At 40.6% G+C, this 14,232-nt stretch overlaps 1 protein-coding gene across 1 annotated transcript in view; it reads left to right on the forward strand.

Moving 5' to 3' along the window:
* USP46 (ubiquitin specific peptidase 46) overlaps nucleotides 1–9,861 on the forward strand; it is a 31,693-nt gene extending 21,832 nt beyond the window's left edge. The window contains exons 6-9 of the mRNA XM_035112349.3: nucleotides 2,711–2,794; nucleotides 3,176–3,373; nucleotides 5,110–5,188; nucleotides 7,016–9,861. Coding sequence (XP_034968240.1) covers nucleotides 2,711–2,794; nucleotides 3,176–3,373; nucleotides 5,110–5,188; nucleotides 7,016–7,117 — 463 coding nt within the window. The 3' untranslated portion in view covers nucleotides 7,118–9,861. The remainder of the gene's footprint in view (nucleotides 1–2,710; nucleotides 2,795–3,175; nucleotides 3,374–5,109; nucleotides 5,189–7,015) is intronic.
* Nucleotides 9,862–14,232: the final 4,371 nt, after the last annotated feature.

The raw sequence follows: 14,232 nt of genomic DNA on the forward strand, positions 1-14,232 counted from the left end.
TGTACACACACAGACACACACACACACACACGCATGCATGCATTCTCTCTTGGCTTTATTGCTTAAGCTCTTTAGGTAGGTGACTGTATGAGTCCATCTACATGAAAACATAGCTCTTACCTAAGGGATCACATTCTCTCCTGCTTCCCCATCATGAGACGCAAGTTCTATCCCAAATGCTTATACAGTTGTACCTTGGCAGTCAAACAGAATCCATTCCAGAAGTCCGTTCAACTTCCAAAACATTAGAAAACCAAATTGCAGCTTCTGATTGGCTGCAGGAAGCGCCTGCAGCCAATCAGAAGCCATGTGAGCCCCGTCGGGCGTTCAGGTTCCAAAAGAATGTTTGCAAGCCAGAACAATCACTTCTGGGTTTGTGACACTCGGGAGCCAAAACGTACGAGTTCCAGGGCGTTTGAGATCCAAGGTATGACTGTACTTGAACAGGCCTGCAAAATTCGTGATCAAACAAGCTGAAGGCACCCAATCGTGTTTGCAACCCACTGAGGGTGTTTCAGATGGACCTCATTCCCTTCTGGGCATCGTAGTTTTCAGGGGCAAGATGGGGCCAGAGACAAAAGTAACGGAAGCAATAAATGGAAGCTTTACCTTTGGGCTGTAGGCTGATTTCTGCACAAACCCGCACACCCCATTGTTCTCCATCCAGGCAACCAAGGGGCATTGTCTGAATTCAAGGACACATTCCATCCAAGCAAGAGCACTCAAGTAGGAGATGAAGTAGGGCTGGTGGAGGGTGTGGCTGAAGGGGGGGCTGTGGCCTGGGGAGAGTCATATGGGATGCATGGAGACCTGAATTTGGCCTCTGGGTCTGAGGCTCTCCACCCCTGGCTTAGTGGGTCATACATTCTGTTCTCGGTTGTCCCATTTTCGTGTGGGAATCTGGATGTAGAGAAGCACTCTCAGTACCATTTCCACCGTTGTTTGTCTTCCTTATCCTGGAAACTTATCAAAGTCTAAGCATTTCCAGAAGAGTACTTCAGGACTGGACTACTGTAATGCACTCTAGGTGGGATTTCCTTTCTGCTTGGTCCAGAAAGTGCATGGCATTATTTTATAACCTTTGTGAATGTTACTGGCACTTGTTTACTTCTTAAATTTCCCTCTTGTCCTTCTTCCCAAATGGGCCCTGCAAAGCCAACACCAAAGTAGCAAAACGATAGAAACAAAAATAAAATATTTGAAACATTTAAAATAATCCAAAATGGTTTTTTTTTAATCAATCAAGAGCATCTAAAAAAATGTACAAGAGTCAAAAACCCTCAAAGCTAATAATTTCAAGGTTGCCAGGAACAGCATCATCCATCCATCAAATGCCTAGATAAACAGGAAGTGCCTTCCAGGTGTGCTTGCATCTTTTTTGGGAGACATGCTATGGCATAAATGACAACGATATGGATCTGTTATCTTTGCTTCAATGTTATGGCCCCTTCTATTTTGAACGTGATGCATTCTGGTGGGCAAGATGTGTACTTTTTCCTGTTTCATGTGTTTTTTTTATAACTGTTTCAAGTTAAAATTAAAATTTACAAATTGCTTTGCAAGCTCACCTTTTCACCTTTATTAAGATTTTAGATTCACTGTACTTAACCCCTTGTAAGAGTACGAGCTCTTAACGTAGAGTGATATCAAATCATGTCTGCCCGTATGTGCAATGGAAATGAACCTTTAGCTGGCAGGTTTCCCAAGTGTATTTTGGAAATTATAATTGCCATGTTTGAGAACAGAAACTGCATTGTTTGACCTTAATTGTATAAACAGTGTTGAGCTGGAAAGAGAAATAAGTAAACAGGAGCTATTTCAGAGGCAATAGCTCAATTAGTCTTACTTCCCTTTAATACTACAGTAAACTCTACTTCCTCTTAGTTATCATTGGCTGAAAAAGCCCTTTTGTGTTTAAGCCTCCAAACATAGTTCTTTTCCTCTGGGCATCAGTTCTGGCATTAAAAGAGGAATTCATAAAATAACACAATAATTTATGTATCAATTATTTTTATTTCCATGAGGAGTTCGAAAGGCCAGCTGGTTCTGTCGGTTTTACCTCTCTCTCTATTTTTTCTTTCTTAGAAAAACATTTGCCCCATGAATAAACCAACACCTCCAGCATATTTCTGTCTAAGAGAATAGTTTATACGTATAGTTTTTATCCAGAAATTAGAAGTGTGGGAATATCTTTTATTTTAGTTAGGTCAAAATGAAGTAATCTGTCTTCTGTTGAATGTAAAACAAGCATTTCTTATGTCTGTGGAAACCACGCTTCAATAAAATTTGAAGAGCAGAATAAGTGCCCATCTGTACTATACATTTAAAGCAGCAACACAGTACTTTAAAGAATCCTGCTTTCCCTCAAAGAATTATGGGAACTATAGTGCGTCAAGGGTTCTCAGAGATGTTGGGAGACCCCTATTCCCCTCACAAAACTATAATTCCCAGAGTTCTCTGGAAAGAGGGATTGAGAGCGAAAGCACTTTGAGAATCATAGCTCAGTGAGAAGATTAGGAGTCTCCTAACAATTCTCAGCGCCCTTAACAGTTCCCAAGTAAGGCGATCCTGCAAGTATATTCTCTCTGACCACCGTGTTTGAGTTACAGTAAAGCAACTGTACAATATTTTGCAACCAGCTCAGGGGGGGGGGGGATTTGGCATGGGAAGTATGAAATGGTAAGAGCTGTTCCCTCCGTTGATTTTTCAGAGACTTCAGCAACACAGAAACATTGTGCAGCGAACAAAAGTACTACTGTGAGACTTGCTGCAGCAAACAGGAGGCTCAGAAAAGGTAAGCAAAACACCTTGTGGCCTGGTCCCAGTGAGGCTAGTATAAATTTTAAAGCAGTGGTTGAAATAAAACGAATTCTTCTTGCTTTCAGTTCTGCAATAAACAATAACAGAGGCATGCCTATGTGGAAACAACGTATCAAGAATAGGGACCTGTTTATATATAGAATGGACACTTATTAATTTTACATTTTTATTATGGATATCATGGACTCCCTTTTGTGCGTATTTAAAGTATTACACTGTTGCTGCTGTTGTTGTAGGTTTTAAAAAATAGCTTTTATAACAAATAATTGCTGGTTGCTTTTTCCCCTTTGGAAGAAAAAACAACAACCCTGCACAGGTTCTGTTCTTATCCAGTGATATTATTTTGACTTCATAGGATGAGGGTTAAAAAGCTGCCAATGATCCTTGCATTGCACCTGAAGAGATTTAAATACATGGAGCAGTTACATCGGTATACCAAGCTCTCTTACCGCGTGGTATTTCCTCTCGAGCTGCGTCTCTTCAACACATCTGGGGATGCTATCAACTTGGATCGCATGTATGACTTGGTGGCAGTAGTAGTTCATTGCGGCAGGTAAGCAGCATTCTCCTTCATTTATAAACTCTTACGCAAACCCCAAAGATCCTATCCAGCAAATGGTTTAAGTGCGCTGGACAATTCTGAACACCGTTGGGCATTTTCTAAAGCCCGCTTTAATGTTCTCCCTTCAGCATTATTAGAGGGCACATATGACATCCCAGTGGAACAGAGATGGTGTCCATGTAATTCTGATGGGGTTGAGTCCATTTGGCATGTTCTATATTGCCCTCTGCATCGTGATACCCGAAGGGAGCTAATTCAACTGTTGCTAAGGAAACTACCCAGCCACTCAGAGGAAACCTATGTTAAATACAGTGGTACCTCGGTTTAAGTACACAATTGGTTCCGGAAGTCTGTACTTAACCTGAAGCGTACTTAACCTGAAGTGAACTTTCCCATTGAAAGTAATGGAAAGTGGATTAATCCGTTCCAGACGGTCTGCGGAGTACTTAAACTGAAGTGTTCATAAACTGAAGCGAAATTTCCCATTGAAAGTAATGGAAAGTGGATTAATCCGTTCCAGACGGTCCATGGGGTACTTAAACTGAAGCGTACTTAACCTGAAGCGAACTTTCCCATTGAAGGTAATGGAAAGTGGATTAATCCGTTCCAGACAGGTCCACGGAGTACTCAACCTGCAGCGTACATAACCCGAAATATGAGTGCAATTGGTTCTGGATGTCCGTACTTAACCTGAAGCAAACTTTCCCATTGAATGGATTAATCCGTTCCAGATGGGTCCGCGGAGTACTTAAACTGAAAGTACTCAGACCGAAGCCTACTTATACCGAGGTATGACTGTACCTTCTTGCTGACAAAGATCTGAATATCCCCAGGCCTGTCTTGAAATTCTGTTTTATGGCAACGAGAATAAGACAGGCTGCAGTGACAGTGGTGGTCGATGAATGAGTACTGATTTGAAACTCTGGAACATAGATTTTAACTGAGGGAGTGCTATTTTTAATGCAAATAAGTTTAAAGGGAATTTTTTATTTCATCTACTGTGTCTGCCCCTTGGTGCTGATGCAGTATAAGTTGATGTAGTAAATTCTGCTGTCTGGTCTTTGACCACAGTAAAGATTGATACTTCATTAAAGAAAATAAATCCTGTGCAGAAGAAGCAATATAATTTCCTTTAGTCAGTGCTTTTTTCTGAAAAATGTTTAGCAGTACTCTAATTTTCCTACTCATATTTAAATACTGCCCCTCAATGAGGCCAAACTTAGATTCACAAAATGTTTAGGGGTATGCGTACCCCTGCATCCCCCCCAGAAAAAAAACATTGCCTTTAGTACTCAGGAGTGCCCGTCAGTTTGGAAACAAAACAGGACCACCTAAAAATAAGGATTTCTGCACCCAAAAATGTGGTTTCTACATATTTTGGGTACTACCTAGGTATGCAGGTGTATAGAAGCTTGTAAATTAAATTATTATTATTATTATTATCATTATTATTATTATTATTATTATTACCCAAATGACCTAACAAGTACATATGAACTACCTTGATTGAAAGTCATAATGTTAAAGTATCAGTTGAAACAGAGATGGAAAATAAAAGTGGATGTGGAAGAAGATGGAATTCGCCTGTTCAAGCCTTAACATCTTATAGACAATACTCTGAATGGGAGAGTTATAGTTGCAGGGAATGCAACTTTTATGTCTAGAAGGTTGACTCAGTTGTGTCCTTATTCTTTTTTATTTATTTAATGGTGTTTCTTTTCTTTTAGTGGACCTAATCGTGGACATTATATTACCATTGTGAAAAGTCATGGCTTTTGGCTATTGTTTGATGATGACATTGTAGAGGTCAGTATACTTGTTCCTGGGATGTGGCTTATAGCTTGAAGGTTAGTTCCCCCCCCACACCATATAAGAGCAACCCCCCAATACTGGAAAACATCAAAACCAATGGGACTTATGCAAGGATCCTATTTTTTAATTACCCTCAGGTGTTCATTGGAGCCTGATCTACATATGCAACAGAGCAAGATGGCAGAATAGATGGAATCCCCTCCGGGTGTAGATAGAGGATTCTGTTTTTAATTTTCTCCCTACTTTAAAAAACTCTCCACCAATAGAAAATTAGTACAGCAGCCCTGAGATAGAACTATTTTCTTCGATATACGGAATTTCTCCGATATACGGTGGAAAGAATTCAATGTAGCACCTTGGCATTTGTTCCATTGGCACAAGCTTTTTTGCTTGCCAGATTGAATGATCCCCCCCACTCCTCCCTCCACACACTGTTCTGGGGGGTTCTCCTGACCCCCACAAGCTAATTTTAGTTGCATATAGCATAATCAGCCCAATATAAAATGGGAAAAAAAATAAAAGTAGAATAATAACCAGTTACCTGCTTTATAAATGGAACATCATTGCAAACAATGATTCTTCCCCGCCCTGTTCCCCGATGTTTCTTGAAGACCTGTTCATGCCAACAGGCCTACTCAGTTGTTTAAACTTTTTCAAGATGAGCCAGTCATTTGTATGATTATTTTATATTGTGTATATGGTATTTTATGTTTTGTTGTACCTGCTTATTTTCCTGTACACAAGCCTAATATTTTATATGGAGGGCTTGGTCTATAAATATTTTTGAATAAATAAATAAAATCTCCCACAAACTTGGGAGTAAAGGGCACATGATAGATTTGAAAAATAAAAATGATGGTTAATCATAGCTGCCAAGTTATCCCTTTTTTAAAGGGATTTTCCCTTATGCTGAATAGGCTTCCTCGCGAGAAAAGGGAAAACTTGGCAGCTATGTGGTTAATACAGAAGGGCCCTGCTGTGACAGGATGCAAAATATATTTGAACCAAGTGTCTGAAACCTGAAGGCAGCTAGGATTACCTAGGCCTTTAGCTACACTTGCTTGGTGTATGTTTGTATACCCAGTTGTATCATATAGCCTACCTGCTCATTGTCTTGCTGAAAGGATTAGAGGCACTTGCTCACCAAAGAAATTGTAGTCAGTAATAAGTTGAACAAAGGGTCTTTATATGAAGACTAGTATCATGAAGCCTGTTAAATTAACGGGTGCTAGAACAGACCTGTTGCTGTAGCAACCTCGGGGACATGCGCAGAGCGCATCCCACCATGTGCCCACGCACCCGCCGCGTGCCTGCGCACACCTGCCGCTTCAACAGTTCCGCCCGGCCGTCCGAAGTCTCTGCGCTCCAAGTCCCAACGGCTGTCCGTGGGGCACATGCACAGTAGCGCAATCCCACGGACACAGTGACTGGACGCAGAGACACTTGCACTTTATTATAAAGGATAGAGGGGACTTGGATGGAATAAATTTAATTGATGTTCTTTCTCAATTGGGCAATGCAAAATAAGCATGCCCCCCCCAAAAGTTTGTACTGCAAGTCACTCCAACCACAAACAGGAGAAAGATCTCAGCTGTCTGAAGCTATTGCAGTAACTTACCAGCTTCTGTGTATTTTAAAGGTAGGTTTATCTCCCAAGTGTTGCATAAATTGAGAGTTTGGAAGGAGCTGGACAACCATTTTACCATCTTGTCTAAATTTCTAACAGAATTTTCCCTTGGGCAAATCCTATTTGTTTTGATATTGTTACATCCATTTCCTTAATTTTTCTCCGTTAACATTTTGATTGTTTTACCTTTGCAGAAAATCGATGCACAGGCTATTGAAGAATTTTATGGTCTGACCTCTGATATATCGAAAAATTCAGAATCTGGATATATTTTATTTTATCAGTCAAGAGAGTGACTTGGGAAGACACTGACTTTTTCCACCCCGAGAGGAGAAACTGACCAACACTGTTAACTGACTTCCGTGTAGACTAATCCAATACAGTGTGACAGTGATAAGCTCATGCCGAAATTGTGAACAAAGACTCTCCGCCTTTGACTGGAAGATCTTTTTTCTTTAGTCTGATTCTCATTAACTACTGCAAGAACAAATTTATACAGCTCGTGTTCATTTGTTGAATCCTGCTGAACTGAGGTATAATGTGGCATAGATGTTTGCACCACGCACTAAGGACCATTTGTTGTCTGTTTCTAAAGAACCATTCCTTTAGGCTAGTGGTTTTCAGACCATGTTTTGAGGAACCTTGGGATTCCTGAGATGCCTATCAAGGGTTCCTCAATGAGAAGATGCAATAGTAATGGTAGACACCCATTCCTTAATGGCAGCTTGCCTGCAGCTACCAATCTTCATCTGTAAAGGGCAGCTGGGGGGGGGCATTGGGCTGTGTCCTAGGAGGCACTCTCACCGTTCCCACAGGCCAGTAGTGAGCCCCAGGAAACCTAGCCAACACTCCAAATGAAATGTGCAGCCTAGAATACCCTACCCTTTTGCAAGAACTCTGGCAAATGCACAAGGGTTCCTAGGCAGAGCAATCAATGTGAAAAGTGTTCTCTTAAGTTGGGAACATTTGGGAAATTGCTGCTTTAGATACCTACTGAAATGTAACGCATATTCATGGATCCCCAATCTGGTTGGATTGTGGATTGTGTCACATGGTACTCCTCAACTAGAAAACTATTATCTCCCGATCCCCTCAAGCTTTGGGTCATTAAACAATATCAAATTGGCAACCACAAAACACAACGTCGCTCAGTCCTGTTTGAACCAAATTTCACCAGTCTTCCTGTTTATCATGTGACAGCACAGATCAGCCAAACTGCCCCTTTGGATTCCCACACCGTAAAAAGCTTTAGGAGATTTTGCACTGAAAAGAAAAGGGGGGGGGAGTTGTTCTTCCATGTTACTTTCACTGTGTGATGAGTGATAGTAATCCATTTATCCCAAAGAAATACCACAAAATGTCCTTGCTGTCATGGGTTTGCACATGTCTATATGAGTGTCATGCATGCAAGCAAGTATTGGTTGTACAATCCAATTAAGCAATAGCGACCAGGATCCAAAGCTCCATAGGATTTTGGTGCAGAGCTCCGTGCAAAGAGGAGTTTCTCATTCTTCTTGGTGTTTGGGGACGCATCATGGGCACATAAGAGATCCTACACGCAGATCAGAACCCCTGGATTTAAGTGAATACCCATCATATTACGCAGAGCTCTGGACTTGGACAGATAGCACCGATTGCACTGAGAGCCAAATGACGTGGCATTGCACAAGGATGTTATGTACATTTGTAGCCATATGTAATAAAAATCGGTTTTTAGGTTCCATCTGTTTGTCACGCTCTAGTGTGACAAAGGCCGGGAACCTAAAGTAAATAGGACCTGCTCCAATTTCAACAACTCCCATTAAGTACAAAGAAAAGTGGTGCAAATTGGCAAAACTCTTGGGTAAAGTATAGAGCTGCTGATCCAAGAGAAAGTTTCCCAGGGATGAAGGGCAGATTTTGCTCTCATCTCGAGGATATGCAGTGGTGACCAAACATGCTCTCTGGCCCAAACACTGGGTTGCCAAAGTTGTGCTGAGTGAGACTCCTGTTTGAGGAAATACGTGTCTCTGCATGTCACCAGTAGAACCTGCAATATACAAATATCTCCGGCTCTTTTGCTCATCGTATTCACAGGCATTTTGCTTGTTGTGTATTAATGAAGAGCATTTGGCCCTGCAGGAATTAACAGCATCAACAGCCACGAGCATTTACTAGCATGAATTTGTGTTTTAAGACTATATGAATGTTTTGAGGTGTTCCCTGTTAAGTTATGATAAATGCACTCTAGCTATTCAATAGCTGTTTGAAAAATATTATTGCCTAAGTCATGTTTAAATGCAAATATCAAAAGAGGAATGGGAATAATCTCTACTTTGTTGAATTAGCGGATCTAAAATTGCAGAGTTGGATTGTCTTGACACTTGTTAAGGTGCAGTGCATGGTCTTCAATCAAAATAAAAGGCAAATAAATATCCTGCAAGATATTCACGTTTACAATACAAGAAACTAATAGGAATACAATAAATGAATTGTGCAAAAGCTACTTCATGCTGACATATATCCTGGATTTGTGCAGATCTGAGTATGACTTCAAGTGAGAAAACTCCAGAAGAGATATACATCATTTTTTCTATTTTTAAAAAATATGCATGTATTTATTAGGAAAGAGCCCCTTTTAGTACTTTCTGAATAGAGATCTAATTACAGTTTTACTGCTGTGCTGCTTATTTTGCCATAATTCAACACTGTTGGAACTTGCATCTTGGTTTTCCATCTGGGAATGAAAATCTTTCTTGTGCGCATGTGTTATGTCCCTTTGTTACATTATGGTGATCTTAACAGTATTAGTAAGAACACAGTTTACTGTGCATTTGGGACAGGGAACAGTGCATTTAGAACTACTTTGTGGCACCTTACATGAGCAAAATTGGATATTCTTTAAAGTGCCATGAATTGTTTTATCTTTGCGGTGATCTAACAGAGTAGAGAAAGAGTCTTGCTTGCATGAATATTCCATTTGTTCAACAGGGCTGTGGATACTCTGTGTACATAAATAGACACCTATACATAGATTAATAAAGCCTGTGTGTATTCCTGACCACTTGAAGTCCTGCTCAGACCCAATTTTGACATATTAAACTTTAGCAGGCATTCCCCACATCGTTTCCAAACATGTCAGTGGTAACAAAGATACACACACACACACACACACACACACACACACACACACACACACACAATTTGAAGAATTCTGACTTCTCAACAAGATGCCAAATCCCACCCCGGCACAGTGCCGTCAAATGTATAAAAACATACATAGTCCTGAATATAGCATAAGAAGAATCATTCCTGATCAGAACAAAGGTCAATCAGTTTCAAACAGTAGCCAACCAAATGTTCCTGGCTAGCTTACAAAGACAATAGCCTTTGTCCCCAATATCTAATACTCAGTAATATATTCTGAAAAAGAGTTAATTATAGCTAATGTCCTTCGATTCACCCAGGCCTCATGGATTTTTTGAATATATATATATATATATATATATATATATATATATATATATATATATATAATCAATTTGAGTGATTAACTCTGTTCCTTTTCATTCTCCCATGATTCAATGTCTATGTACCTATTTATGTTCTGCTAAACATTGAAAAGCCATTGACCCAATAATACCAGTGATATTAATTATCTAGAGCTCAGTATTTCAGGAAGGCAAAATGTACACCTTTGTGTTCAGTGCAAGAACACATTATAAATACATCAAAGGTGTGCAGAATGGTTGAGGGTTATTTAAATGGAATAACTGATGCTATTGAGTAACTGTGAACAAATACGTTGGTCTGCAGGTTCCTGACTTGGCTATTCGCTGAAGCAAAGGATGGAAGTGTTGGGTTTATATCAAGAAGACCTTCTCAAATTGTGCCTGTCGTCTTTGTCACTGCACACACACATGCATCACCTGATTCCTCAGTGGTTTATTTCTGACAGCTTGATCTGTCGACTGGCTCAGACCTGTTTCAGATGTAATGGGAAACCCTCATCTTTTGTTGTTGCGAGGAGGAGATTGTGGACGCATCTACTCCTGTTTTAAAACAAAACACAGATTCCCATTATGCAGAAACTATGGTTTGTTTAAACTACAGTTCGGAAATAAACCAGGATTAGAAACCACAGTTTTCTCCCAGCTTTCATTTTGTTTTTGGAACTTATTGGAGTTTAAACAAATCACAGTTCCCCAAGTTGCTACATAATGGAGGGACTATGGTTTGTTTAAAACTAATTTTATGGCCACACAAGAAGCAAAGCAGGAGGCGTATGTGAGCCGAAGGCTTATCATACTTCATTCACCCAGCTGGACATCATCTGAGAAGCATTGCACTTTAGGCAATGATGTGAAAGTTGTGTCTCTGGCGTTTGATCTGTGTTAGCACATTCACATCTGTGAGGCATCATTTGATCAAGTGATTAGCAGGCATGTGTACAGCAGCCCACAGCATGTAGATCTTACCTCGGAATACAAAACATAGAAACGATTCCTTATGTTGGGACCGGAACAATGTTAGCTTGTCTCATCAATAACTGGAATCAATGGGGCTCTTTCCATTAAAGCCCATTTACATCAAAAGACAACTGTCCTATTGACTCCCATGGGGTTAGGCTATGATCCATTTGTGCATGAAATCCTTTACTTGCTTTGCTATATTGCACAGCATTTCTCTCGAGGTGTGACCATCACTTTACTGACAAGCTAGGCTGCTCTGGTTGTGGTGAATAAATGCACTTTCTAGTTCAGTGTTAATCAGTGTAATACAGATGTTTTGTACTGTACATTGCAAAGGTTGCTGCCAAACATTTTAAGGATATATGTTAAACCTCTTTTTTTAAAATAAAAAGAAGCTAGCATTAATGTATAACTGGAATGTTTGGAGCTGATGTTTGTATGGACAGAATTTTTGCATTACTGGTGAATTTTTTTTATATAAAAAAACAACTTAGGGGTTAGGGTATATCTGTGTTTTACATTAACTACAATATTCTTTTCGTGGCAGGTAATAAAGCCAGAAGATGGGAATAATATTTAAATATTATAATATACGGTTCAACATGTTTTTCCTTGCTGTATCTCATAATTTGAGTTGGATAATAAATACATACAATTATATTGGGGCTTTTTTTAATGGTAAAATTAGTATGCTAGGTTTCCCTTTTCTAGTTTTTTTCCCTTCCAAAATCAGGCATAACAGTCAAAGCTGTCAGTGTAGTCATAGAATCATAGAATCATAGAGTTGGAAGAGACCACAAGGGCCATCCAGTCCAACCCCCTGCCAAGCAGGAAACACCATCAAAGCATTCCTGACAGATGGCTGTCAAGCCTCTGCTTAAAGACCTCCAAAGAAGGAGACTCCACCACACTCCTTGGCAGCAAATTCCACTGCCGAACAGCTCTTACTGTCAGGAAGTTCTTCCTAATGTTTAGGTGGAATTTTCTTTCTTGTAGTTTGAATCCGTTGCTCCGTGTCCGCTTCTCTGGAGCAGCAGAAAACAACCTTTCTCCCTCCTCTATATGACATCCTTTTATATATTTGAACATGGTTATCATATCACCCCTTAACCTTCTCTTCTCCAGGCTAAACAAACCCAGCTCCCTAAGCCGTTCCTCATAAGGCATCGTTTCCAGGCCTTTGACCATTTTGGTTGCCCTCTTCTGGACACGTTCCAGCTTATCAGTATCCTTCTTGAACTGTGGTGCCCAGAACTGGACACAATACTCCAGGTGAGGTCTGACCAGAGCAGAATACAGTGGTACTATTACTTCCCTTGATCTAGATGCTATACTCCTATTGATGCAGCCCAGAATTGCATTGGCTTTTTTAGCTGCTGCATCACACTGCTGACTCATGTCAAGTTTGTGGTCAACCAAAACTCCTAGATCCTTTTCACATGTACTGCTCTCAAGCCAGGTGTCTCCCATCCTGTATTTGTGCCTTTCATTTTTTTTGCCCAAGTGTAGTACTTTACATTTCTCCTTGTTAAAATTCATCTTGTTTGCTTTGGCCCAGTTGTCTAATCTGTTAAGGTCATTCTGAAGTGTGATCCTGTCCTCTGGGGTGTTAGCCACCCCTCCCAATTTGGTGTCATCTGCAAACTTGCTCAGGATTCCCTCAAGCCCATCATCCAAGTCATTGATAAAGATGTTGAACAAGACTGGGCCCAAGACAGAACCCTGTGGCACCCCACCAGTCACTACTCTCCAGGATGAGGAGGAGCCATTGATGAGCACCCTTTGGGTTCGGTCAGTAAGCCAGCTACAAATCCACTGAATGGTAGCATTGTCTAGCCCACATTTTACCAGCTTCTTTACAAGAATATCATGGGGCACCTTGTCAAAGGCCTTGCTGAAATCAAGATAGGCTACATCCACAGCATTCCCTTCATCTACCAGGCTTGTAATTCTGTCAAAAAATGAGATCAGATTAGTCTGACATGACTTATTTTTCAGGAACCCATGCTGACTTTTAGTGATCACAGAGTTTCTTTCTAGGTGCTCACAGACTGTTTGCTTAATGATCTGCTCTAGAATCTTTCCTGGTATTGATGTCAGGCTGACTGGGCGGTAATTGTTTGGGTCCTCTCTTTCCCCCTTTTTGAAAATAGGGACAACATTTGCCCTCCTCCAGTCTGCTGGAACTTCGCCTGTTCTCCAGGAATTTTCAAAGATTATTGCCAGTGGTTCTGAAATCACCTCTGCCAGTTCTTTTAATACTCTTGGATGTAGTTCATCTGGCCCTGGAGACTTGAATACATCTAAACTAGCCAAGTATTCTTGTACTACCTCCTTACTTATCCTGGGCTGTGTTTCCCCTGCTGAATCATCTGCTCCATATTCTTCAGGTCGGGCGTTTTTTTCTTTCTTGGAGAAGACTGAGGCAAAGAAGGCATTGAGGAGTTCTGCCCTTTCTCTGTCCCCTGTTTGCATTTCACCATCTTCTCCTCTGAGTGACCCCACTGTTTCCTTGTTTTTCCTTTTGCTACGGACATATCCATAAAAGCCCTTTTTGTTGCTTTTAACCTCTCTGGCGAGCCTGAGTTCATTCTGTGCTTTAGCTTTTCTGACTTTGTCTCTACACGTGCTGGCTATATGTTTGAATTCCTCTCTGGAGATTTCCCCCCTTTTCCATTTTTTGTACATATCCCTTTTAAATCTTAACTCAGTCAAAAGTTCTTTAGATAGCCAGCCTGGCTTCTTTAGGCACCTTCCATGTTTCCGTCTCATTGGTATTGCCTGAAGTTGTGCTTTTAATATCTCCCTTTTAACAAACTCCCAACCATCATGAACTCCCTTCCCTTTTAGTATTACTGTCCATGGGATTTCACCCAGCGTTTCCCTAAGTTTTCTGAAGTCGGCTTTCTTAAAGTCTAGAATTTGGACCTTAGTATGCTTGGTTGCTCCTTTCCGCTGGA

The sequence above is a fragment of the Zootoca vivipara genome, chromosome Z1, assembly GCF_965207765.1.
Source record: "Zootoca vivipara chromosome Z1, rZooViv2.hap1.1, whole genome shotgun sequence".
NCBI lineage: Eukaryota > Metazoa > Chordata > Lepidosauria > Squamata > Lacertidae > Zootoca > Zootoca vivipara.